The sequence below is a fragment of the Ambystoma mexicanum genome, chromosome 4q (assembly GCF_040938575.1).
Source record: "Ambystoma mexicanum isolate Mex_15411 chromosome 4q, UKY_AmexF1_1, whole genome shotgun sequence".
In the NCBI taxonomy this organism is placed as follows: Eukaryota; Metazoa; Chordata; class Amphibia; order Caudata; family Ambystomatidae; genus Ambystoma; species Ambystoma mexicanum.
Window position 1 is genome coordinate 1121220849 of NC_090928.1, and position 26927 is coordinate 1121247775.

At 46.0% G+C, this 26927-nt stretch overlaps 1 protein-coding gene across 3 annotated transcripts in view; it reads left to right on the forward strand.

Moving 5' to 3' along the window:
• The window catches only part of TMEM63A (transmembrane protein 63A), a 778572-nt gene that overhangs the window by 518180 nt on the left and 233465 nt on the right, over positions 1-26927 (forward strand). For all 3 annotated transcript variants that reach the window (XM_069608694.1, XM_069608696.1, XM_069608695.1), the window contains exons 13-14: positions 4885-5019; positions 22540-22693. In XM_069608694.1, the coding sequence (XP_069464795.1) occupies positions 4885-5019; positions 22540-22693 (289 nt within the window). The remainder of the gene's footprint in view (positions 1-4884; positions 5020-22539; positions 22694-26927) is intronic.

A 26927-nucleotide genomic window follows, 5' to 3' on the forward strand; every position in this document is an offset into this window, starting at 1 on the left:
ACACAGGGAGGCACTCACCTGAGGGGTAGGTGATTCACTTGCCGGTGAGGATGAAATAGAGGGTGGTGAGGGCGGTGAGGCTAATGCCGCACAAGCCACACTAGTGCAGTTGTTTAAACTTTGAGCGACGGAAGACTGAGCATGCAAAGCAGTTACACATGCGACAGGGACGGGATCTCGATGTTTGTCTGGATGTGTGTCGCCAGATGTAGTCCTTGCTGGTGAAACCAGCTTGCATTGAGCGCGGGTTTTGCGCATTGTCGCGTAAAGCTGTGACCGCAGGACAGGTGTCAAACCAGGATGTGAAACCAGGGGGCCGCACGCCTCCACTCCTCCGATCCTCGTACTCCTCAGACTCTGCCCTGACTCCGCGCCCGCTCCACAGGGGGAATGAGTCTTTGTAGATTAGGTGTAGGCAGACACACTGACAACAGGAAATGGACAGGGTAGACAGAGTTTCCACTCCAACAGCTCCTCAGACTCTGCCCTGACTCCGCGCCCGCTCCGCGGGGGGAATGAGTCTTTGTAGATTATGTGTAGGCAGACACACCCACAACAGGAAATGGACAGGGTAGACAGACTTTCCACTCCAACAGCTCCTCCGACTCTGCCCTGACTCCGGCTAATTTCCCAAACCTAGTGAGTCCCCCAGCAGCTTTGCTGGATTTTTGGGGTTTATTTTTTTCTCCTGCTAAGAGTGAGACTCTTTTTCTCCCACTCTTAGGCATGATTTAAGAATGTCCTTTGATTTTGTAATGTGTTTTATGGGCTATGGGGTCTTTTACTCCATAGGGCTTCATGTGTTTTTGGTATGTGTGTTACACAGCACCCTCAGTGCAGTAACACAGGGGTGTCATAGTGACCCCCAAACATAGACTCCATACCCTGGGACTGGCTACTGTCTCTCAGGGCATGTAAAGTCACCATTGGCTTTACTAGTCTCAAATTGTGAACAGAACCAGTACAAACCATCATATTGTGGAAGTACTGGTAGGGGTAATTGGATTGCCCCTGGGTCTGTTTTCCAAGGGGGCACTGTCCAGTCCCCCCTTGTCGAGTTTCTGGCTGGTGGCAGTGGATACCACGCGAAATATTCCACCAGAATATTTCCTATGGGATTTTCCCATTCATTTTAAACGCACCACTTTTTTGGTGCAATGTTAAAGATACCGCCGGGTTATTTATTTAATATTTATTCCCCGGATGGGTCTTTTTGCCAGGACTCGGTTTTAAAATGGCGTTTGTGTTCGCCTCTGTAACTCCAACCCAAGTCGAGCCCTTTGTTCCATTTTTGGCGGGCTTCTGCACAGAAGCCTCCAAAAGTGGTGCCACTCTGTCTGGGTCTACAGGATGTGTGGGAGGGGGGAATAGGCACCTGGACTGAGTTGCCTTGGCAACTCAAGTCGCACTCTTGTGTGATTGGCCCAGTGGTGAGCCACCCGGCTCACCACTTAGCATGTTTGAGTGACAGCTAAGACTGGTGAATGGGCGTTTTCTGCATAAAAGCAGGGCTTTGGGGACTGGAACTGGAAAAGTGGCCATAGGACCTAAAGAAGCCGAAGAGGGAGAAGCTGAGTCGACCTGCAACAACGACACCACCAGTGGAGCCCTGCTGAACCGACTCACCACTTCCCAACGACAGAGAAGATCTTCTTCTAGGAGAGTCTTCTTCCCTTGAGCTGGTGGGGTTAACCAGTTTGCCCTCTTTTCGCCTTCCTGGATCGTCTCGTGGTCGAATCGCCCATGCCAAGCACCCCGGCGGCCGGATAGCCACACTTCACCACTACCGCAAATGAAAGGGTAGTACCTTTTAACCGGGAAACTCCGCGGCTGGTTTCTTCCCTGGCAGTGCAACGACCTCCAGCTTTCCTCCATGTCGAGATCTTCTCTTCCCCTGGAGGAAGCACCGACTTGCACCCGCTGCCAGGAACAACTACCCCCGCTGGAGCTTTCTCACCTTTTCAGGCACTGTGTCACGCCTGGTCTCCCTTGCAAAAGACCGTCCAAGGTGTCCCGTAAATTCTTGACTCTCTATCCTGGGGTGATCTCGGACATGTTAACTAACTTTTCTGAACTCCTTTTTGAACTATCTGCAAAGACTTTTAAAGTGTACTTCAACTGTGTGATCTTGGGCACGTTCCGCCTAGCTCTCTCCATGAGCGGGCCTGGCCTATGAACTTTTTGCTCTACAGTAGACCCTGCCTTTCTTGACTTGCTGTGGTTCTTTAAAAGTGTTGGTATTGTGTGTTTTCCTATTTCTGCCTTTTCCCTCCCTTTTTAAATAATTAATGGAGTGCCATCTTGGTTAAGCGCTCACCTCTGTGTTGATAATAAGTGGTGTTCTTTTCCTAAGACTTGTCGAATAATTAATCAGGGAGGTGTATATATTTCTAGTGACTATGTTTGAACTTGCTTGACATATTAGTGCCAGTGTATTTTTACAAGTGTGTTTTTAAATAAATAATTATATACTTTTATACCAAAGCTCTGGTCAGTGTTTGCTTGTGCTACTGTATTTTTGTACCTAATGTGTATACTCTATATACTGCCTAACTCTTCTTGAGAGAGGTCTGACTGCTCAGCCACAGCTACCAGGTAAATCTGAGTGGTACAGACTGCTACCAATTGGTTTTACTGCTAACACCTGTAGTCTTAAACTTTTTGCAGTGGTCCCTAAGGGAACTGCACAGGTTTCTGCCTAACATTCGCAGACCTTCTAGGACGACCAGATGCAGAGGGGTCCCAGGTCCCACGGGATGACAGCGGGCTCAGGGTGCCAAACCTTCCAGTGGGTCACCAGCGGTTTCTCGACTCGGCTTCGTAGTTGCAGGATACTTGGATCCTATCTTTTGTTCAGTGAGAACTCAGGAGATTGACATGGTATGGGTGTTTTTGGCCTCCTCTTATCCAAAGTTCCCTTTACGCCAAAATGAAGAGGACCCAATGGGAGATCTGCTCACAAACGCACACTCCATACGTGGACCAATCACGGACCACGGTGGTCCCAGGCATTCATGGCACACCAGACTCTCTGGCATCCAGAATGTGTATTGGAACCAGACGTTCCAGCCCACATCCTGGAGGCACACACACAAGGCATTCAGAAGCCCACAAAAGCATTGGGATTTGTGGGAAAGTGCATGACCAAATAAGGACTGACCCGGGTCGACTCGACCTGGGGAAGGTGAAAGGGCAAGATGGCCAAAGGACAGGACAAGGAACCTCGTGGCATGGCCATTTTGGAGCTAGGCCACCTATTTGTGCCAAAAGCGGTTAACACGGTTAAAATGGCAGGAAAGGGTTTAATGCGAAATGATAGCTGCCACCAGTCCTGTCCATGACAAATCTGAACAGTTCATAAAAAATCCAGCTAGAGTATCTAGGGCCTTTGGAAATGACTATAGACCCAAGTGTGCTGTATGGTAAGATACATTGCACACTTGTTACATGTTAAACAAAAGTTGCAACATGAGGAAAGGACTAAGGGAAACACAGTCTCCAAGTACTAACTGTCTTAAGGGCATGTCAGTTTCCCCAGAAAAAGTGAGTGAAAGCCCAGAGGAGTGCAACTGAAGGCTGTCCTTCTCTGACAGTCAGTCAATAGTGTCTAAACAGCAGCAAAAAGTTTGTGGGTTGACACATGGAGGGAACATTACAAACAATTATGAAATCTTTCCTAACATCGGCCAAGCAGTGTTACGCAACCTGTTCGCTTAAAGGTGAGCCTGGTGAGGAGTAAGAGTAATTGCTTCCGTTGAGCCTTGCCACCTCCCATGGTTGTGTATGTATGTACTGCTATGTATTCATTATTCATGATCATGTGAATCCATGGCAGACCCCATGCTGGAGAAAGAACAAGTTACTTACCTGTAACTGTTGTTCTCCAGCATGGGTCTGGCATGGATTCACATGCAAACCCTTCCTCCTGCCCATCTGCGGCTCTTCTTGGTAATTCTGCCACTTTACGGGCTACCAAATCTGAAGATGGCTCCCAGAGGAGGTGCTTAGGGAGAGGGCAGTCATTGGCTGGGGACAGTATGACCCAGAACTCAGTGATTGGGTTTTAGGAGAAATACAGTTTATAAACGAAAGTGAAACTCTCGTTTCTTTTACCGAGGATTCCCAGACTGACGACGGGGAATATTCACGAGCATTTGAATCCATGCCAGACACACGCTGGACAACAACAGTTACAGGTAAGTAACTTGTTCCATCTCTGACGTGTAGTGCGTGGGGAGACAGCAACCATTCCCCTAGACCCTTTGTGGCAGCTCAGCTGAGGTTCTCAGAATCCTATATACATTCACGCTACATTCCCTGAGCTGCCATTCTTCTGTGTTTCATGCAAGGAGGACTGGTAAGACAAACACAACATCATAACACATGCGCTCCTCTCACTCAAGCCAGATGTAACAAGATGCCAAATGTGAAGAGGCGGAACTTGCATGCCTGTTCTGTCTCCTTTACTTCTGACATTACCAAAGGTCTATACACCTTTCCGTTATCCCCGTCTCATCTTCGTGGTGGTCTCTGAACCTCTTCTGAGGCACATAGGGGATGCAAGTGGGGAGTGAGAAGGACTGCAGTCCGCCAGCCCGGGGTACATGCATTACCTTTTCTAGCCATGCATATCTTTGTCGTAATATCCAAGAACAGCCATAAATGTCAATCCTCCCACATATTTCGAATTGAGAGCCTATTATTTATAGTACTGGTCTTATTGCACAGGTGGGTACCTTTTCCTTTTTTAAGTGGCATGAAAATATGGTGGTATTGTTTTATCAGATGGGTAAATGTCTTCAATGTGCAGAAGCTGGTAAGTGTGTAGTGCCGCCCAACTAATTTTCTCCCAGTAATGCTCTTTTCGTTTTCTCTCCACGGCAGCATTCTGAGTGATTTCAATGCCCTGCAGTGTCACAAGTGCAAATGCAAAGAGCTCAAGCAATCAAAGCACAGCAAAGAGCTGTGCCTTTCCCGCTGGTCGGTGACCTACGCATCCAATCCAGAAAATATATACTGGTAAATTCTACAAGCCTTTATTTTCCCTTTGACAAACGTTGGGGTGGTTTGGGTGATGATCACAGTGGTTGGTTTGTGTTTCTCTCTTTTTCTGCATCATGTTCTCCATGCCAACAGGGCCAGTACCAGAATCTTTACCTCTTTAATTGAAGTGATGTTTTGCTGTCATTACCCTGGCAATCTACATAAATGGGATGCTACTAGTGGTAATCTACATTTCCGGCTTTCTTCTGCTGCCCCGGACGGCTGCTGCCTGTCTTTCTTGTGTTGTCCCAGACGGCTGCTGCCCCAGAGGAAACCATTATAAATACCATGAACAGAGCACAGTCATCAGTGATGGCTGACCATAGAGGAGCCATGATGAACACCATGGCCACAACATGGCCATCTGTGATGGCTGAACATAGAGGAGCAATGACAGACCATAGAGGAGCCATGATGAACACCATGGACACAGTACGGCCATCTTTGATGGCTGACCAAAGATCCTAGAAATGGGGTGGCAGTGCCTTTCGCGACAGTCCCCAGTGCATGACAATTGCCAATAAAACTCCAGAAAAAAGTGCACACCACATCCCCCCCATGCAGAATCCGTAACCTGCTCTCATAAAACAGATGTGTTTTCCAAGGTCAGTGTTCACATTGTCAAGTATGTGAATTTTTCAGAACACTATAGCTGTGGCCCCTTGAGCCTTTTCTAAATATTTCCCCAACAATGTTTTTTTAAATGATAATCTCACTTGATACCTTTTCCGCATATAGATAGCCACAGTGTGAATGGCTTTGCCCATATTTATTGGTTGGTTTGTATATGGTTCAATTTGATATTTCTGCATTTTGAAGGCGAAATGCAAAAAAGACAGATTTATTTCGGCCAACTTTGTGTGGCTTCCAAAATGTCAAAATATCACCAATTGAACCCCAACCCGCACCCTCTCCTGCATTGGTGGATTAATAGTAAATCGGGGTTACCCCCACCACCTTCCGTGCCCTGCGCAACACATTCCCCCTCATTCTCCACCAATCACGCAAACACACTTTTACCCACACCCCTCCTTTCCCACCACAAATATTCTCCCACCATTCATTCACATAGTCATACACACCACACACACAAAAACCACTTTCCTCTCTACCACAACTTCCTTTGCCTTGCCGTGCCTGTCAACCCCTGTGCGCACTCGTGTGCATTGCAGGGAGCAGCTGTCATCCAAAAGATGGTTGGTGCACTGAGAGGAATGGAGGTTCGCTGAGAGCAAGGTAAGTGAGGAGAGGGGAGGAGAAGTGGTTTGGTTATGGGCTTGGGAGTTGGGTGAATGGGCTTTGTATGATCGATTGAGAAAGACCGAATAACCAAATGTGATCGGCCTTTCTAAATCGATCTTAACGGTGGGTGAAAAATGAATGTTACTTCACGCAGTATGTTGTATATTTATGTATTCATTTATTTTTTATAAGACATTTATCCAAACTGATGAGGACAAATTATGACACTTAATGCGTTAATATTTATTTCATTTGTATTTGAAGAACAGGGATGTCAATTTAAATCAGAAATGACTCACAATAACACATGTACAGATGGCAAATGCATACGAAGGGTGCCTCTACAATAGCATAAAGATGAGAACAAGTAGTGAGCCAGTTTATGATGGTGTAAAAATATTAGGACAAATACCAGGGACAAAACCAACAGAAACAAAATGTATATAAGAAAACAGGTGACTTGCAATGGTAACATTAACCTAAGAGGGAAGTGGTTCAAATTAAAGAGGAGTACTAATTACTAATAAAATATACAACATTATATTGTTAAGCGTCACTGGAGGCAGTTGTGGGGTGAGGTAGGGAGGATGCCGGAGAGGGCAGTGGTGGTTCCCAGTTTAGCAAGTAAGTGAAGTTTAAGCTGAGCTTTGAAGAGATCCACTATTGGGCTGGCTTTGATTGTAATAGGAGGTGGGTTGTAGTTGATCGGGACGGGTAGGGAGACAGAACGGAAGCAAGAGGAGGCACAGGGAGGTTATGGGATAAGAGGAGGCACAGGGAGGCTATGGGAGGGTGAGGTTGAGTGTAGTGAAGGATCAAAGGGAACAAGATGGGGAGTAAACTGACCTACAATCAGATTGTTGCTGATAGCTTTGTTGACTAGGACAAGAAACTTGAAAATATAACGGTTGTGCATGGAGAGCCAACCAGTAAGTTGTTGGCAGGTAGAAGTGGGGGAGAATCTGGGTAGGTTGTATAGAGTGTGGGTAGCAAAGTTGACGACTTTGTCTAGAGGAAGGAGTAGAGAGACTGGCCAAGGTGCAGGCTTAAACAGTAGCCCAGTTTGATGAGCACAAGAGTGGAGATTAGAGTTTTTCTCAAGTGGTTAGTAAGGAAAGGACACATTTTCCTAATGTTGAGGAGCAGAGGCAGTAATAGTGATAAATTGTTGTTGTCGTAGGTTATCAAAGGGGACCCCAACACTGCGAGCCTGGGGTGTGGGAGCTTGAAGGTCATAAAGGAAGTAAATAAGACAGGGAAAGGGTAGGTGTTGCATTGGAATCTTCAAGAAAGAGGACTTCATTTTTTGAAGAGTTCAGCATGAGGCAGCGAGAGCCATACAGTAGCGAATTGCAGTTCGTAATCTGTTCCAAGATGGCTGGTGTGAAGGAGGGAAAGGAGAAAAATATTTCAGTGACATCAGCAAAACGGTGATGGTGAAAGCCAAAGGATTAGGAGTCTTCCTAGGGAGCGGTATAAAGGGTTAGAGCAGAGAACCAAGGACTGATCATTGGGGGTTGCTAACAGGGAGAGGAGTGGGGGTCAGAGGTTTGTGAGTGTAAAAGATTTTAAAGAATTGACCTTCCAGGTAGGGGGCAAACCAGGAAAGAGCAGATTTGCAAAATCCAATGTCCTGGAGAGTGAGGCGGAGAGAGGAGTGGTCAACAGTCTCAAGAATATTAGTAGCAAATCATCGGCAAACACTGCCACCTTGTGTTCGCTCCAAGCAAATGAGACTCCCTCAATGTCTTTGTTGCCTCTTATCTTGCTCAGTAGGGGTTCTAGGTGAATGGCATATAGGAAAGGATACATGGGACAGCCCTTCTTTGTACCTCTTGTCACTTTTATTGGGTCTGTCAGGTCCCCATTGATTAGACGTAATGAGGGGTTGCGATAACTAGCTGCTATTTTGGCCATGAAGGATTCCACAAATCCCATTTTGTTTGTGGTTTGAAATAAGAATTTCCACTCTACTCTGTCAAACGCTTTTTATGCGTCTAGTGCTACCAGCAGTGCAGGTGTGTGAGTTTTACCAATTATTTTCAACTATGTGGGCTATCTGCCAGGTGTTGTCGTGCGTCTGTCTGTTCCTTATGAAGGCTGACTGGTCGGGGTCTAACAATTTGGGGAGGAGGTGTTCCAGACGGTTTGCTAGGGTTTTGGTGAAGATTTTGGTGTCTGTATTAAGAAGTGCTATTGGCCTATATGAGCCGCACAAGGTAGGGCCCTTCCCTGGTTTGGGCAGTAGTATGACTTTCGCTTCATCCTTTGATGGCGTGATCCCACCCCCGGCCCCATTTTGTTGAAAAGGGTGGTTAGGTGGGGCGCTAAGGTTTCCCAGAATTCCCTATAGAACTGTGTTGTGAAGCCGTCCGGCCCTGGGGCTTTATTAGTTGGGAGGGACGTGATGGTCTTGAGGACCACCTCTATGATGATCTTGAGGACCACCTCTATGGTCTTTCTCTAGCTCTTCCCTCTCCTGGGGGTATCAGGTAATAATGTTGCCATGAAAAAAGTCTTCAGGTTGTTGACATTCATGATGCATCCTCCAGGCTATCAAACACTTTGCCAAAATATTCTAGGACTGGAGGTAACAATATATAATTATACCCCTCCTAGAATATTTGGGGAAAGAATTTTGGTAGCCAGGAAAAAGTCGCCAGAACCTGCCGACTTTTTCACGGCGATATTATTACATGCATCTGTCCTGGGTTGTTATTATTGGGATGCTGCAGTGTGACAGTCTAATTGGGGCCTGGTCCCTTTAATTTCTGACCTGTATAGGCTAGTGTAGAACTTCGTAAATTCCTTCTTAATAGATGCCTGATCAGTTCTTAATGCCCCCTCTGGAGTCTTCATTTTTAAGAAGGTCCTATCTTTTTCCTCCTTTCTCAACATCTTCGCGAGGAGCCTGTCTGCTTTCTTTGCTTTCATATAGAATCGTTGACAGAGATATGTCGGGGAGGGTTCGGCTCTACTCGTTTGTAGGAGTTCTAGTTGTCCCCTGATTGTCCTGTGTTTCCTCCTTATCTTGCCTGTTCCCACTATTGCCATTTTAACCATCAAGTCTTTCATTTTGGCTTCTAGGCCTTCTTCTATTAGTTTGTGTTCCTTGTCCCTTCCGGCCTCAATTGCTATGATCTTCCCCTGTATCGCGGCTTTAAATGCGTCCCAGATTATGTGGGGATATGTCTCCTGGTTTTCATTGGTCTGAAAGTATGTATCTATTTCTTTCCTTAATTCACCTTTCAGGGAGTCATCTTTAAAAATGTGGGCCAGGTATTTCCATTTCCATAGCCCCGAGCAGTATTATTTCAGTATTAGCAGTATTATTTCCTTTTAATTGCAATTATGATAGGGGCATGTTCAGATATTGTAATTGCTCCTAGCTCCACATCTTCAACTTGGCCCTGCATGGAGTTTGATATCCAAATGTAGTCTATCCTTGACGCTGACCTATGAACAAGTAGAACATGTATCCCCTCGATAACCCTCTCTTTTCCCTCCAGACATCAACCAGAGCTAGGTTGTCTATTTTGTCCTGCAGCTCTTATGATGGTTTGTTTTGGGAGTAGGAGATTCTAGCACTCCTGTCCTTTCCTGGGTCAAAGCTAGGTTAAAATCGCCAGTGAGATTCTACCCTTTGCAAACCCCTCCAGTTTTCTTAGAGTTGTTTGTATGAACCGGTCTTGTCCTGAGTTAGGAGCATAAATGGAGGCCAATAAGTTTCATTCCTCCCCTGGAGGTGTGTAGCTACGAACCTTCCTTTGGGGTTTTTCTCGACAATTAGCACCTTGAGGTTTGTATTGTTTCTTACTGCTCCACCTTTCTTTTTCGCATCGTTCGATTGTTGGATTAGGTCGTAACCATGTATTCGGATCATATGCTTATCTTTCTTTTGTATGTGGGTTTCTTGCAAGGTGTTCAGGTCTGGCCTTTCTCTTGACAGGTAGTGGTCTCATTCTTTTCTTTCTATGGGTAAGTTCAGGCCTTTAATGTTTAATGAAAGGATTGTCTCCTTAGCCATTGTCTGAGGGTTTTCTACTTGCTGTCTGAGGATTGTTTGCTTCCGTGACTGGACTTGGACCTTGATCCCTCCGTTCCCTTCCCTTCCAACCTCTCGTCCTGCCCAGTCTGTGGTCTTCCCCGTCCCTCCCTCTCATCCCCCTCTTCCCTAATCCCCCCTCGCTGGGTGGACCCAACTGCCTCTGGCCCTTCCTGATTGTTCTCTTCATGGGTTGAGATCCCATCCTCTCCCAGCTTGGTCCCTTGCGGGTCTCCCCCAACCCATTTCGGGAGATCAAGAATCCCCTCCGGCTGTCTCTCCCCACCGTGATTTCGTTATGCTTCCCCTCCCCTGTTGTTTGTGTGATGTGCACTTGATCCCCGGCCTTGCTTTATTTGGAGGGGCTCCTCTCCAGGGAATCTCCATTTCGTTGGTCCTTCTTTGGTGATGGGCTTGGGCCGATTGGGCCCCTCTTTTTCCTCATTTTCCTCCTTGACTCTTGTGTGGACCATTCCCAGGCCTTTCTTTTTGGTTGCTCTTTCAATGGTCCTTGAGTCTCATTGATGGTTGGTTCAGTGTCTATTCCCAGGATGGACGTTCCCTCTTCTGCCGACGCGATTCTCCTTTACCTCCCATCTAGCTCAAATAGGAGACTGAATGTGAATGGGAACGTCCATATGTATTTGATCCTTCTTTTTGTCAATTCTTGTACAACTGGCTGCATCAACATCCTCTTGGTGACCGTGACCTGAGACCTGAGATAGGTCCTGGAATAGCTGGATTGCCAAAATGTTACGGTCTATTGCCCTTCTCGCTGCGGCTAGGACTCGTTCTTTTTGAGTGTAGACGTGCATCTCTTGGTCTAGCCCTCGGTTCACTTCTTTTTGGGCCCACCCTATGCAAGCAATCGATCTTGATTTCTGTTAGTTCCGTTGCATCTACTAAGTTGGCTAAGATTTGAGTTATTGCTTGGGGCAACTCCCCGTCCAGAACCACTTCTGGTAGTGCTCTAATTCTAATATTTGATCTCCTCTATCTGTTTTCAAGATCCTCTGTTTGGATCTCCAGGTTGTGCGTAGTCCTGGCTAAGTTGTCCATTAGTTCCTCCACCTTGTGAGAGTCATCTGCCAGCTCCTGCAGCGCTTTTTCGTTGGTGTCTACTCTAGCCTCGAGCTGATGTCGGTCTCCCTCCCTTTAGCGCACCCGTTAGGTCTTCCTTCATTTTGTCCTGGGCCTGTCCTGTGAGGGAGCCTTCCCTCCAAAGGATGCCTCCTTTCTTGTGACTGACTGCTATGATGTCTGTGATGTCTCCGGTATTGCTGGGATGTTGTGCGCTCTCTGCCGCTTCACTGTGAGGCCCCATAACTCTGGCGGTGGTACTGGCTTATTCTTTCCTCCTGCAGGGGTCCGTGGGGACCTATGATTAATGGACCAGGTACTGCAAGGGGGGGGGGTGACGGAGGCAGAGTGTTACCGGGATCACGATTTCCCACTGGCTTCTCCTCCCGGCCCGGCTCTTCTGTGTTTGTCCCTCCTTCTGGCTGTCCTCGCTGGGCGGTGACGGCATCTCCTTTGTGCCGGCTTCGATGCCTGCTGCGCTGGGGCCTGCTCACTGATCCCGCTCTCCCCTTTGCCTCCTTGGTCCTCTGCTTCCCGATCGCCCCCCGACCCCACCCGTGGAACGCTCGGTTCACTTATTGCTGTGGGGTTGGAGCGGGCACCCACCAGAAGGTGTCCTCAGTCTGCTCGTATGATCTGCTGGGTGCCCTTGCCAGACCCTCGTATGCCGTTGCTGTGTCTCCCCGGGGACTTTGCTAGTTTGTTCCTTTGCCGAGCCACTCCTTGTAACGTCTATAGTCTAAGCCGCTTGTTTCCCGGGTAGGGAATTTTCCGGTTTATTTAAGCCTATTAACAATTTTGCAGGGACGGAGTGCACCTCCTCATGGTGTACTCTGCATGCCGGCCATCTTTGAATCTCCTGCCACTTCTGTTTTTTCCACTTTCACATAAACAAACTACTGATAATGTTTCTTTCTCACACTTGCTTTTGTTTGACTTAGGCATTTCTTGTTGTTAGCTTGTTTAACTGTTGCCTTTTTCTTATTCTGGTAACAACAGTTAGAAACCTTTTGCAACAATGCTTTTGTCATTCAGCCAACGTTCTTTAAAAGCTTTGTAAGGTATTTCCCCCTTTTTACTTCAGCAATGCTGGTTAGGATTAGCTTGCTTCTATATTGTCCTTTGTTTACATTGGCTTGGGTGGTTATAATCAACTGGCTCTTGGCAACACTGGTTATTAGCTTGCTTCTATAATGCCCCTTCTTTACTTTGACTGTCAACTTCCCCTTCTTGCCTCTTTACAAAGTTCGTATTTCGCCAGCATAATTTCTTTATATTTGTTCGGTATTCAAAATGAGTGGCAGTGGCCAGTAGTCGCATGCAGAGCGTACCAGGATTACCTCTCAGTGGCAAACTCACCAGATTCTGCACATGCGTCCGTGCGAACCTCTGCTCACTCTGCTTCCTCCTCCTCCTCTGCCTCTGTCTGCATGGCAGACTGCTTCTAGTGGAAACAGGAAAGGAGCTTCCCTCGCTCCTAGAGTACACCTGTGCTCGCCAGCCACCAGGACACCACACTCCAGCAGGAGAGCCTCCCTCTCCAGGCTGAACGCTTGCCGCAATGCCGCTTGCCATTGTGTGTCCTCTGTAATTTAGGTTATTAACCTGGGAAGCCGTCTCAGGACCATTGCCTGCTTCACAATTAGCGGCAGCTATGACTTTTGACTTTTTCTTACCCTTCTGCTTCTCCTGCAACTGCAACGGGTGGTCTCCGCAACTCCACACTCTTATTATAATGGCATGCACCGGAGGGGGCCTTATATATTCAAAGGTCCTGCTCAGATGTGGGCCATTCCACGTCCCAGTACTTAGGGCATTGTGGGACTTGAAGTCCCCAATGTTGAAACAACTTCTTTCTTCCCCAGTACAACTTTCCACTGTATTAAATTTACTCTGTATATTAAATGAATCATTAGGGAAGAGCTTTCTCAATGTGGAAATCTTTGTGAACAGAAGTTTGACTCTGACAACAAGCCATTAAATATTCTGATAGTATAGAAATCTCCCTCTCTGAAGAAGACAAATACTGCGTCCCTCTCAATGGAATCCTCTTGTTCTCCTGGGGGTCTTCACCTCACCGGGGATCCACCTGGCTAATACCACTCCCAGGGTTAGGATCAGGTAGCAGCTACCATCCCCTGTCCCCTTGGGAGGAGACTTTAGGTAGGGATTTTGTGAGAATTCTGCAGGATTCATCACAGGAAGGAGAGAAACTGGGCAATAGTTTGCTGGGACACTTGGGTCAGCAGAGGGCTTCTTTTTATATGGGTAAAACAGTTGCAGCGGGGGGTGGAGAGGAGGTTAAAGGGCTCCAGGAGATAGGGGCATGTGATTCAGATTAAGTCTGTGACCATTTGGGGAGCAAAATTGGTGTTTGGAGCCCAATATGGGTTGGCACTGAGAAGGATGGTTGCAAATCCAATAGGAGGGGTAGGGGAGAAGTAGTCAAGTGTAGAATAGGTGAGGGAGGTGGTGGACAGGAGGAGGATTGGGCAGTGAGAGCGATAAGGGCTGTGAGTGTCACACATTTTAGACGAAAAGTAGTGAGGAAAGTCATTAGCAGAAAGGGAGGAGGCAGTGGATATTGGCTTGGGAGGTGTGATTAAACATTGGAGGGTAAATGAAACTTTGTGGAGGTGATTGCGAAGGGATGAGATTAGGTTTGTGAAATGGGAGGATTTGACAGTCCGGTGCAGATGTAAGGGCAGCAAAGGAATTATTATAGGCTGGGAGTAGGGAAAGTGTCCGTAATTTGTGCCAGTGTTGTAGTTTATGGCACATGTTTGTTTTGAGGGCATGTATTTTAGTGTTATCAAAGGCTGAGGACAGGGACTGGAAGGTGTGAATGTTCAAGCAGGTTAGTGTTGGTAAAATTGAGTCATAATTGCTTAGTGAAAGTCAGAGAAAGCATAATGAATGGAAGGGGCATGAGTAGGGGGGCAAGAGACAGGTGAGAGGACATCATCAAGTTAAGGGGCAAGAGATTCCTGCCTAAATTTCCCTCTTCATCATTGAAGAGGGGAGCTGAGGCGTAGAAGGTGGAGAGACCGAAATGTTAAAGTAAAGAATGGAGTGATCAGAGTGATAGGGGTGTATGGATAGGTCGGTGGAGGAAAGTGAATTTGAGAGAAATACAAGGTCAAGAGAGTTCCCACCAGAATAGGTAGGCTGGTCATGGAGCGGAGTAGAGGAAGTGGTCAGATAGGAGGGATTTAAGTTCAATGAAGGTAGCTACAGAGGGCTTGTGAAGGTTAAAGTCCCCCAGCATGACCATGGGGATGTCTGTAGGAAGTGACTCAAGGAAACAGGTCATATCAGGGAAGGAGATGATGAGAGGACCAGGGAGTCGATGGAGAACCAGAACTGTGAGATGAGTAGGCAGGTGGAGTTGAATAGTGGCATGTTCAGAAGAGGAAGAGTTGATGAAGAACTGGAATAGCAAAGTGATACAGTAAGTAACTGCAAATGTTTTCCAGTTACATTAATGTTTGGAAAGAGCAGTATTCAATAGATGTGTTTTTTTTATCTGGAGTTTAAACTACTCAAGTAATGGGGAAGGATGCAGAGTTTTGACTATTTTTGGTCTGATGAAACACATTAAAACTGTTTTGGGTTCTGAATAGAGAGGATAAGTCTAGTCAAGAGATGGAATGGAAAGTCAGATTTGAGCATAGAAATGTGGCATGAAACTAGAAGTAATGGGTAAGGATGAAGTAATGTAAACCGAGCATATGTGCGGATAAGGTAGACACCCCAGAGAAATAGTAAAGGACAAAGAAGTGGAAGATTATCAAAAATCTTTACAAGAAGCCAAGTACAGTGGCACAAAAAGAGATGTAAGGTACAAACCATTCACAGACATCAGGATGTCTACTGAGAATTAAAAGGCCCTGCAACAATACTAGAATGGCCAACCTGTGTCAAAAGCAGCCGATAGGTCAAAAAGTACCAAAAGAGAAGTGGCATTTTGGAGGAGTTTGCGTACATACACATTTTAGTAATTTATATTACTTTATAAAAGCAAAAACATAGCCTGAAAGCAGCAGAGCACTGTACAACATTTAGGAAAAAAACTGCCATCATTAATTCACTATTTACTCAAGCACATAACAAGAAAATAACTGCAGAAAAACTAACCTAAAGGCCTGATGGGCACAACTACCAATAGAGTGCCCCACCCATCCAGCCTCCAACCAGTTTCAGCACCCTTGGAAATAGGTTTTTAGCTTGTGGCGGAATAATGAAGAGACGGCCCTAGTTGAAGGTGAACAGGTACAGAGAGCCAGAATGGTGGTATCTCCACAGAGGAAGCTTTAGTTAGGGGTTGTCAGAAATCAAAGGGTGTCTCACCTGCTAGTCCCCGGGGATCTCTCTCTTAGGTGGCCAGGGCACTGTCATGGCCTCTGGATCCAGACCCTGGGGGTGGACCAGTATGGGAGGATCACCTGCGTGAGGGGACTTCAGGTAGTGGGGGTGAGGCAGCAGATGGCAAGACACAGGACTCCTCCTTTTCCCGTACCCATGATCCCTCCTATTTCATAGGATTCTCTTATGTCCCAACTCCCCACCACCCTTCCACATAAACACTGGGCTGAGGAAGAATGCGACTGAGAGCAACAATGCTAACTCTTACATATTGCATTGGACATGTCCCGCTAATTGGGTCAGGCAAATTCAGGCACTTGACTCTAAGTGCATACATATGATATCAATTAGCTCTCACACGGATAAAAGGCGGAATATAGAGACAAAGTCTATGCAAGCAAGATGGAACATGAGTAAGAGCAGAACTTCCGGGGCGATGGCGAACCTACTGTAGCAGAGCAACAGACAGAGGGACGGGAGCCATGGGTGGAGAACCCCAGGTGTTCCCTGCAGGAGATTGTTGCCTCCAAAATGCTGCAAAAGACACTTTAAGAAGGCCAAATCCCGAACAAGAAGGCTGTATTGTTTTTCAAGGATGCCAGCGACCCTCGTGAGTGAACGGCAGAGTTGGGGAGGTGAGGCAAAGCCTGTGGTACTAACCTTGACTCATAAACTGGAAGATAGTAAGGACAAGAAAGAAACACACACAGCTGGTGAGTCGGCAAGCGACATGAGAGACCGTTGTTTGCTAAAGAAAGATTTAAGTGGCAATATTATATTGCACAATTAAAGGCTGAATGTGTGTGGATGGGACGTAAAGAAAGGCAGACCGGTCACTGAACCTTGAAGTAACGATAGCTGTAAAGCCAGCGATACTGAGTAACGGAGTGGTCCGGCAAAAGGAAGTAGCCCCCTCGAAAGTCTCAGTCTAAGGAAACATTTTTTGTAGCGATGATGTGAATGAACTGTCAAAGCGAGGTGATCAAAATTAACCCAGACAAATGAGAAGAATAAAAAGGTGAACGTTGAACTTTTGTGCATAATAAAATGAGCTACCCAGACCAGGAACCACTGGGGCAAATAACATAAGAGTGTGAGTGAAAGGTCAAAGTGGTCCTGCAGAGGTTTGTAGAAAGAAAGCCACGCACATTCGAAAGTCTTCGACATCAGGAAACGGTCGGAGACTGACTGAGGGAGACTGGAAGTGTAATAAGTTAGGGGAAGGCAACCCCTAATGGAGGTGAATTAATCTTGGTGAAGGGAACCCCTGCAAGCGTTTTGTTTTGCTGTGAACAGTCTGAGCCTGACTAAGGCAGAATGATGTGAACTTTTGCTGTGAAAGGTCTGAGCCCGACAAAGGGGGACCGAAGTGAACCTTTTGGTGTCCTGTGTTTTGGAAAGTGGAAAGTAAGACTTTGACATGGAAGGCCAGGCGGGCTTCGATCCACGTTTTGAGCTGCCTTTGTGTTAAACTACAGGGATCCCCTTACTCCGTGCTGTCCAACATGGGGAGCAGAACTGACTCAGCCACATTTATTCTTTATATTTGAATACTGACTGTCCTTTGCATACATATTCTCCTTTTCACACTTCGTGTACAAGATATAGGGCATGCATTAGGTTTTTGTTAGTATAGGCCATTTTGATTTGACGGACTCAACTAGGACGTTTTTTATTTATTATTTGATGGTCGAGACTACTCCCATCCTAGCTATAGGGCAAAATAGGAGTTTCTCCAACCCCAATGAAACTTCAATAAAGGTTTTTCAAGTTGTACCTTTTGTGTCAATATCGTACTTGTGATACTGTGCCTCCCTTACAGGGTACATTATCTTGGGGCCCCATGAATATCCAGATGCTAGATTGCCATACTCCCTGTTGACTGGCCTCCCGCAGCAATCTGGATTTTCTTTTCCAGTAAGGGGGATGCCAAAAAACACAACTTTATTAGCATTGCAGCCAATCTTGAAGTTGATTGAAGAAGAACATTAAGAGGGTGTGCTTAAAGATTTACGTTTGTCATTTTTTTGAATGCCTGTAACCTGAAATAAAACATAGCAGACTTGGATGCGAGTTAAAAGGGTCCAGCAAGGTCATGTCAAACACTCTTGATTAGCGACCATCAGTGAACGTTTTGAGCAATAGGGGACCATGTACAACAGATGTGTTACAGCAGATTTCAAAGAATAGCAAGATGAGGGATGAAAAGAGATCACGCATGTGAAAAGAATGACTGGACGTAAGTATGTGGTCAGGAGGTCTGGCGTGGAGTGGACATGAAGAAAAATTGGTAATTTATAATTAGAAACGGGGTGAAATTTATGACCATTAGATGATATAAGTGAATCTGCTGGAGGTAGACCTGAGTTAGGAGAATAAGTGGGACGGCCTGGTGCATGTTAGTAGTGAAAGAAGGGGAAATATCTAGACCATTAAGAAGGCAGGGTTAGGAAAATTGATGTTTCACTGTAAGATGAGAGACATGAGCGATCGGTAGATTGAAGGCTGACACTGCTGAGGCTTTCTCAATAGCACAGCCTTCTCTGCTCACCAGCTACCAGAATGTGCTACGGTTCCCAGCAGCATAGACTTAATACCTCTCTCCAGCACTGGTCCTTTCATTTCACTGCACGGATGTCACCTCCTCAACAACCTCGCACCAAACCAAAGATGCCCTGTATCCAGCACCAGTGGCATGTTCTTTTTGCCATTCCACGTCCAGACTTTACATAGCTCCAGAATGTGCCCAGTTCCCCTCCATACACCTTTTTATGTGTAGTCCCTCTTCACAGACTCCTACACAGCGTGTGTCCTTCTCACTGTAGTGTCCCCACACCTCCAGCGTAGGCCCACTTTCTCCACCTGGAATGGGTCCTACCAAGGCACAGGAACTCTCCTTCATGCAGCAAAATTCTCCTCGGTCACAGACTCACGGACAACCATCCTCCCTACAGTACAACTCCTCTTGCCCTATCCCTAGGAGGTCTGTCCTTTACATGCTCAACAGACTAGCTGCTATTGTAATTGCTTATTTATAATGCGATTAATACCCAGAGGTTTCTAAGCGCAGACCTGGGGATCGAACCTGCGTTGTTCTGCATCGTCTTGCTTCCAAGGCAAGCGCATTACCCTTGAGCTATCCTCCTGAGGCATGTACTTCCTCTCTTCTCCACTACAAGTTTTAGTGAGGGTTTCAGCCACTACTATGTTTTTGTTTTTTTTCGAGACTACATCAATACATGCACTGCCTTTTTTTTATTGTACTTCAACCGCAATATTTCGTAGGCAATTCATGGGCAAAGCCCCTGGAAGCATTTCATGGCCCAGTACAAGTCTTTGAGATAAGTTGAGGCTCATTTCGAGTTTGGCGGTGCTGTGAAAAGTCTTGGTAAAAGATGTATCCCTTCTTTAGCCCACTGCCAAATTCCAGATTTGGAGGTCAACTGGAGGAAAACCCCATGCATCCGAGAGCTGGAGCATCAAGGTTGGCGGATGATTGTTTAGTCTCGTGGGGCCTTTGAGTGGACATTGATTACTCATAAGATGGGTGGTTTCCTTCAAGAGCAAGTAGAGTACATAGTCTAACTAGGCTTACTGCATTTGGGAGAGCAAGTGTTTGGAGTTCAATCTTTATTTGTTATTTTCAGTATGTACTTGATGGATGGGAAGGTTAATGCGTGTAATAGGCTTCTGAACTGTTCACCAGGCAGTATAGAATGCTGGCAGACGTTCTAGAACTGCCTTTCTGTTTCTGGTCTTATCTGGAAGCAGGCCCTTCAGCCCACAGTCCTGTTCATTTGGGGCCTATCTTTGGGCAAAACTTGATATCAGGACCTTTAAAGTAATTCATCTTTTTTTTATAATGCGCTTAATACCGGAGAGCAGTCTCTTTAAGCGCAGGACCAGCGTTGTCTTGCTTCCAACGCATTGCCCCTGAGCTGTCCTCCTGGAGAACTTGAGTGCTGCGCCAGCTTCATTGGATAGGTTCCAGAGTCTCCAGTGAGGGCAGCAGCCGCAGCAATTACTTTTGTGTGAAGGAGAAACCTTGGTTGATGAGCCCTGAGAGAGAGTCCCCTTATCTAGTATCACCTTCGACTCTCGGGACACAACAGGGTTGCGTCTCTATGCACTAGAATGGGAGGTGCTGTACTAATGTCCCCGGGATGATTCTCATCTCTCTCCAAGGAGTCTAATAGCTTGAGATGCTTGTTATGGTATGATATTGATATTTTATTTGTATCGCGCTCATACACAAGTGTTTCAGAGCGCGACAAGGCAAGGGAGGGGAAGTGACATTAAGAACGCACAAGTGCATGGAAAGGGGAGAAGTGGAAAGTGCGGACCAGAGGAGAGAACAGAATAATTAATAAGTGCAATAAATAAATAAATGAAGGCGGTGAACAGTGGAAGTGCAGCCAGCAAGTGGCAAGTGCATGATTAGTCAGATAGAGTATATCTGATAAGTGCAGAGGAAAAATGGGGGACATGTATGGGTACAGATACAGATCCCAGTGCAAGGGGTGGCCCGGAGGCAGGGTCAGCAGGTGCCTGGGCCCGAAGGATAGACGGTGGCCAAGTGCACAGTGCAGAGAGAGAAAAAGCAGATCATCAGGGGAGAAGAGGGACAAAGGCAGAAGTGAAGAGGAAGGTCTTGAGGTGCTTACGGGCAAGTTTCAGGGTGGCCGGGAGGCTGTTCCAAAGGGAAGCCCCAGCCGATGACCGAGGTCTACCCCCAGCTCGTTTCTCTGGTCTGCTCTCGCTTCACCCCAACCTCGCTGCCTGGAAGTGTACAACCGGACGTTCAGGAAGCAGATGAAGGCCTGGCTTTCCAACCAACTCCTTTGAAGGAAAAAAAAATACCAACTGACTAACAATTGTGCACAAGAAACTTAGGCTGATTGATTACAAGCTATTTTCGAATCTCTCTGCGCTACCACCTGTGGGTAACAAATGTGATTCATGGATCCTCTGCTGCGTGACACTGGTCCACATCTTCACCTCTGTGAAATCTACAACCAGGAGCCGGGAAGCTACAACACCCACACACCCCGCCATCTCCCCACTTCTTCCATCATCTAACTCCTCCCTGCTAAAATCTTGCGTCCTTACACCTACCACACTCATTCAGACGACCTCCAGGTCTAGTGTACTTAACCGATTCAGACCCTAGCCATCTTCTATCAACCACCATGCTGTCAGTTTTTGCACTCCATAACCCAGGGGGCTGCTCATAAGGCAAACCTGCCCTGTCGGTTCGAACCACAAACCAAATACACATTTTCTTATCCGACACAGATACTTCTGACCTGCATCCATCAACACCAAAGGTTTCTGCATTGCCTACCCGCTATCTGACTAACAGACCTGCCCTCCTTTCTTACAGAGCCATGCACAGCAAGGACAACATTATTGGCAGAAGGGGTATACAACCACTTAGATTACATAGAATGTTGGGAAGGAGGAGAGAGCCTGGTCGAGCCTCCATATACCACCTCTAGGGGTCACTTGACCAAGTGGTGGCTTCGCCAGAAGCTCCTGGCCATCTCCAATGGCTGCTTTCAATGCACCTTCACATTGATGCCAAACAATGGATATTGAACACTCCACTGATGCAGGGGCTGTTCGAACACCGCGAATGACAGGTTTGTGGAACGTTACTGGTCTGCAGTACCTGTGATGCTAGCTGTGGTGATACCAGTGGTGTGAGGGTATTCTATTGACCCCCTTAACTGGGAAACATCACAAAGGCCTGTGACCAAAAAAAGCACATTTGCCTCAGTACACAAAGACCTTAATTTGCGGGTGAAAAGTGCAGTAGTACACACGGCTCCTGTGTTCGACTTGCAAATTGAACAGGCATGGTGATTTACAAAGATTCACACAGACGGCGCACCTTTTTCACCTCTACCCAACTGTTTATCCACGCATAGATCTGATTCATAAGCAAAACCGGTGCAGTCCCGGGAAATACGTAGCATGAAATGTGAAAAGTAAAAAAAAAAAAAATGTTTTCCTGTGGTGACTAACTTTGGAGAAATAGAACTACTTTCATTGAAGTGTTTTTTGAAAGTTCAGCTCGTTTCTGATGATTTGCCCATGTCCCAAAACTGGCTTATGCCAGGCTTTAAAAGGAACATGTTTTTAAAGAAAATATTGTCAATCGGTTAGCTTCAGTGCTTAAAGTGGCACTTGAAATTGAGGGGGACGCAGTCCGTGTCAGGCATCCCTTTGCACTCTGGCTGTGAAGGGGATGATCACTGCTGCATCTCTTAGCTAAAGGTGTGCCTGGTGAGGGCCGGTGCCACCATTGAGAAAGAAAAGGTGTTGCTCTGACCCCTGCCAGGCGTCCCTTTAACCCGAGAGATGCAAATGTCATCGCCCAGTGATCCTTGCATCTCTTAGTAGGAGATGCAGTGATCAACCGATAAGAGATGCAGTGATCAACCGGTAAGAGATCCAGTGATCGCCCACAGTTGACCACTGCATCTCCTGGTTAAAGGGATGGGTGGCAAGGGTAGGCGCTACCATTAATGAAGCCAAGGCTTTTTTCTTGTGTGTGAATCTGGGCAATTGTTTTGATAGTCAATCCATTTGCACGGCCGACTATGTTTACCATCTCTGTAGGATGGACCTGCTCGGGTAAGTACATCTTTACCTTTCTTCATTCTTTTCCACTATGGTCCATAGATTCTTCACTCTTCTTTATTTGAATATCCGCCACTAACAACACAACGGAACTAATACATGGTTGTTTCGTTTGGCAGGGGCAACCTTTCCATGCAGGGTCCCGTATGGTGGCTTCGATGGCTCGCCATTAATCTCATTCTCTCCTTCGTACTGTTTTTCTTGACCACTCCGTCCATTGTCATCAGCACCATGGACAAGTTCAACGTCACAAAGCCTATCCAGTACCTTAATGTACGTATCACTTACTTATTTTATTTATTTATTGAGTATTTGTTAGGCACTTATACAACAGAATTGTGTTTCTAATTTGTTTGACCTTTTTTGCTCCTCTACGCAATAATTTCTGCTGTTTCCGTGTGATATACTATGCGAGTATGGTATCATATATATATATATATATATATATTTTAAGTAATTAAAGAGTACAGCTAAGGAGAAATGGCATATGAGGAGGGAAAGCTTGTAGGTGTTTGGTTATTTACCCATCCATTGACTGCCAAGGGCCATGCTAATCCCTATGGCCATTCGCACCCACTTCCTGCCCCTCCCCGCCCAAAACACCCCCCCTATGTCTCTTTGAGCTAGTGTTAACAAGCCTTACCATCAAACTTCGTGTTTGTCATGCCTGCCAGTGTGTTTCAAAGCAGTCACCTGAGAGTTAATGACTTAATTGGAACTGTAAACGTGAAGGTGTAATACAATTGTTTTAACCAGGTCTGCCTTCAGCCACTCGATTTATAAGCACTATCTGTGTCCTCCACTGAAGTCCTGTTAAAAACAAGCATTGACAAAGCCAACAGTTTTGGCTTGTGTATAAGTATAAGGTATTTGTCATACACTGTTATTATATGCCCACACCATTTTTCAGCTGCAACCATTGATAGCCAGTTAATACCACTATGGCAGTGCTAGGCAAATGCCTTTCCCATATCTACACAAAACTGTTTGCATTGCCAATGCTTGTTTGTTTTGGCTCATAGGTGATGCTTTAACGCCACCCAGAAGGGCACCAAACTGGTGTTTTTAAAAGGGGGCAGTTGGAAAATGTGTATGGATACACATCCCCTATAGCGATAGATCTCTGTTCCCCCCTTTTGTATTTTTCTGGATTGTTGATTCGTTGGCAGATAAATGTGTGCGCTGCTTAGTTGTAATTGGTTGCCTCTGATGTCATGGTATTGGAAAGTGTTCCAGATGCCCAGGGCTATTCATAAGTGTTTGAGTATTGTGTTCATGTTTGAAGTCTGTACCTGGTTTGTGGTAAGTGCTGGACTGATTATCACCTTTAGTGGTTTGAGTTGTAATCCTGCCCTTTAGTCACGGTATGAACCTTTCATTTCTTTTGGTTCGGGTCAAAGTTCTGTGAGAAGCCTATGTTGTAGCAGTGCAATTCAGTTCTTTCAGAATAATGTAATGCCCCATATCTGGGACATTTGTACATACATTAGAACATGAAAGAAGACACTTAAGTGTCTGGAGTTGGCCTGTTTGTGTTGGATGGAGATTGGGGAACCGTCACAGGGGAATGTGAAATATCTGCAGAGTGATTGGTTGGATTGTCTATGTACATGTGCTTGTGCGACCATGTGTGGATGGCGGGAAATGCACTTGTGAGGGTTTGGCGGCCTGTTGGCTTGGGAGGGTGCGGGAGTTAATGCCTCCTCTGTCTAGTTTGTAACTGTTGCTAATCTTACTTGGGATCACTATGGATGCTACACCACCATATTAATAACATTGCAGCAGGTATATGTTGTGGTTCCTTATTTCACATAAAGGATGCACTCCAAACAGCAGGGTATGCAGGATTCACAGTTAATTTCAAGTGCAAATTAAAGATAAATCACAAGCAGTGCAGCTACAGTCCTCCTCCTTTCTACCAGGCATTCCAGAATACTCAGAGCTAAGTGCATGAGTGCACTCTAAGCACAGAAGCAGAACACAACACCTCCCCCTTCCATCACATCCTCACCTTTGCCACTTACTCAAATTCCAGCACTTACCATTACCGGTCAATACACTGGTTTTGGTGACCCTAACTATCTCAATAGCTTTACTGTACCCAGAATGTGGTTTGCGTACGTTGGCAGGTAGTTTTAGTTTCACAAAATCACCCATTTTGATCCCCGTACAACCAGTCAACGTCAAACCTTCTCTTCATTCATTCCATTTTTTCTTGCAGGTGCTTCATACTCCCTCCCACACTCTGACTGCACATCTCCTTGTTAAGAAGTTCCTCCCACCATACGGGAAAGCTGAAGTCCCCACACCTTCTTCTTCTTATCAAGTTTTATCTGTTTCCTCACCCTATATGCACGTAACATTTTGTCCACTTCATCATCAAGATCCAATCCTGATTCCCTAATCAATTGTACTACTCCTTTCACCCCACTGTTGAACGTTTACACTAGGCCATTGGCCTGTGGATGAGATAATGGTGTCTTAATGTGCCGAATGCCTTTTTCAGCCATGCAATTGATCATCTCACTGGACACGAATTGAGTATCATTATCTGTCACGATGTGTTTGGGTAGGCCTTCCCTTCGAAAAAATTTCCTGTAGAAACTTTGGCACTCTGTGTGCAACTCCCACCTCACCTCTGGCTAATGACTGTAGTTGGTGGACTGTAGTCTACCAAGCCATTTCTGTTTTCTGCCCTTAAACCATAAAATTGTGGTATTATATTCATGGTCACTCTTGTCCACGTCTCAGTTTCCAATTTAGTCCTCGTTATCAAACACTTGTCACTCTCATTACGCTGCCTGCATTCTCTGACATACCTGTCCATAACCCTAACTACTCATGGCCACCATAAATGTTCTCGCACCAATCCTTTGGTTTTTGTTATACCTCAGTTACCAATATGTGCATTCTCAGCAATGCTTCCTCTCACCTCCTCGGGGGAATTACTTTCTCCCCCCTCAGTAGAAATCCATCCTCCATGGACAATTCCTCACAAATCATACCATAAGGCTTGACACTCATTTCCTGAGTTCTGCCTAATGGCCACCCTTCAACAATGTCTTTGCTCACATTTTGCAGCACCTCATCTCTGCCTTTGTGTGCTCATCCACGCATCAATAGCAATCACATTTCCGGTTAAAACAAACTTCTCCTATTGAAATTGCTTTATTCACAACATACTTATCCTGTACATCCTCAACTGGACAAACGATCTACAGCCTTGTTTTGATGTCCTTCCCTGTATTCAACAGTGTAGTTGTACTCAATCAACCTCAATGCAAGCTGTTGAGTTTAACCCTTGAGGTACAGACTGCACCGAGACACTTGGGGTTAAAGACATATGTTTACTAAATTCGTAGGTTCACATGGACAGCAGGTAGGTACACAGGAAACAGGTGAGTTACATATGGGTCAAGTTCTTATGTAGGGAGACATCCACCGGTCCCTCATTTACTCCATCTCCAGACCCAACTGACACTTGATAGAATCTCAAGGAATCTCACAACTGAACATTCCATATTCAAATTAACCTACGTACATACACACTCACAGGTCAGGGAGAGCCAAGGAAAGACAGGTCTAAAACACAACACAAGCATGAATACTTTGGGAGGTGTTTTTTCTCCCCCGCCCCCCAGCCCCCACTTCAGTATCTTCAACAAAGGCTTATGATCTGTCCTCAACAAAGAGGGAGCGCCCCAAAGAAATGGTCTGAAGTGTTGGACTCCCCAAGCACAAGCTAATGCCTCCTTCGCAATCACTGAGTGGTTTCTCTTTGCCAGTGGTCGAAGTGGGCGGGAGTGGTGGGAGCGGTGCTCCTCTACTTTTTAAATTATGTTTTACAGTTCCTATACTTTAATTTGAAAAAGAAACCGTTCAAGAATGGTTTTGTTTTAAAATAAAAGTGTAGCCTTGCACTTCAGTGCATTGCACTGAATGTTCCCTTAAACAGAAGGCACATTTGTTTGGGGGTTTGTATTGTGCGTGGGAGGGGCGTGGCGATGGGGTTTGCAGCAGGGAACATAGTGACACTACTTTTTTTCATACACTTCGACCACTGCTCTTAGCATGTGACAATTTTCTAGACGCAAAGCTCACTGTAACCTCACTCCCCTCATTGTCTTTCTACGTGAGAACAGCTCCCACCCCTTTATTGCTAGCATCAACAGTGACAATGGTGTGCCTCCTTGTGTCAAACGGGTTTATTTATTTATTAAACATTTATATAAATCGCGCCGGAGGCCTCCGAACATGGACATAAAGAACAGACCGGACAAACCGACAAGTTAAAGGGTGATGAGAGGTCCTGAATCGAGAGCCAAAAGAGCAAGAGGCAGGAACTGATTAGTCAAGAGGTAGGTTAAACAGGTATATCTTCAGTCTTTTCTTAAACTCTACAGTCCTTGGAAGGGCTCTGAGGCTGTACGGAAGTAAGTTCCAGGCAATCTGACTTTGAACATCAAAACTGTGCCCACCAGCTTTGGCAAGTTTAAATCTAGGCTGA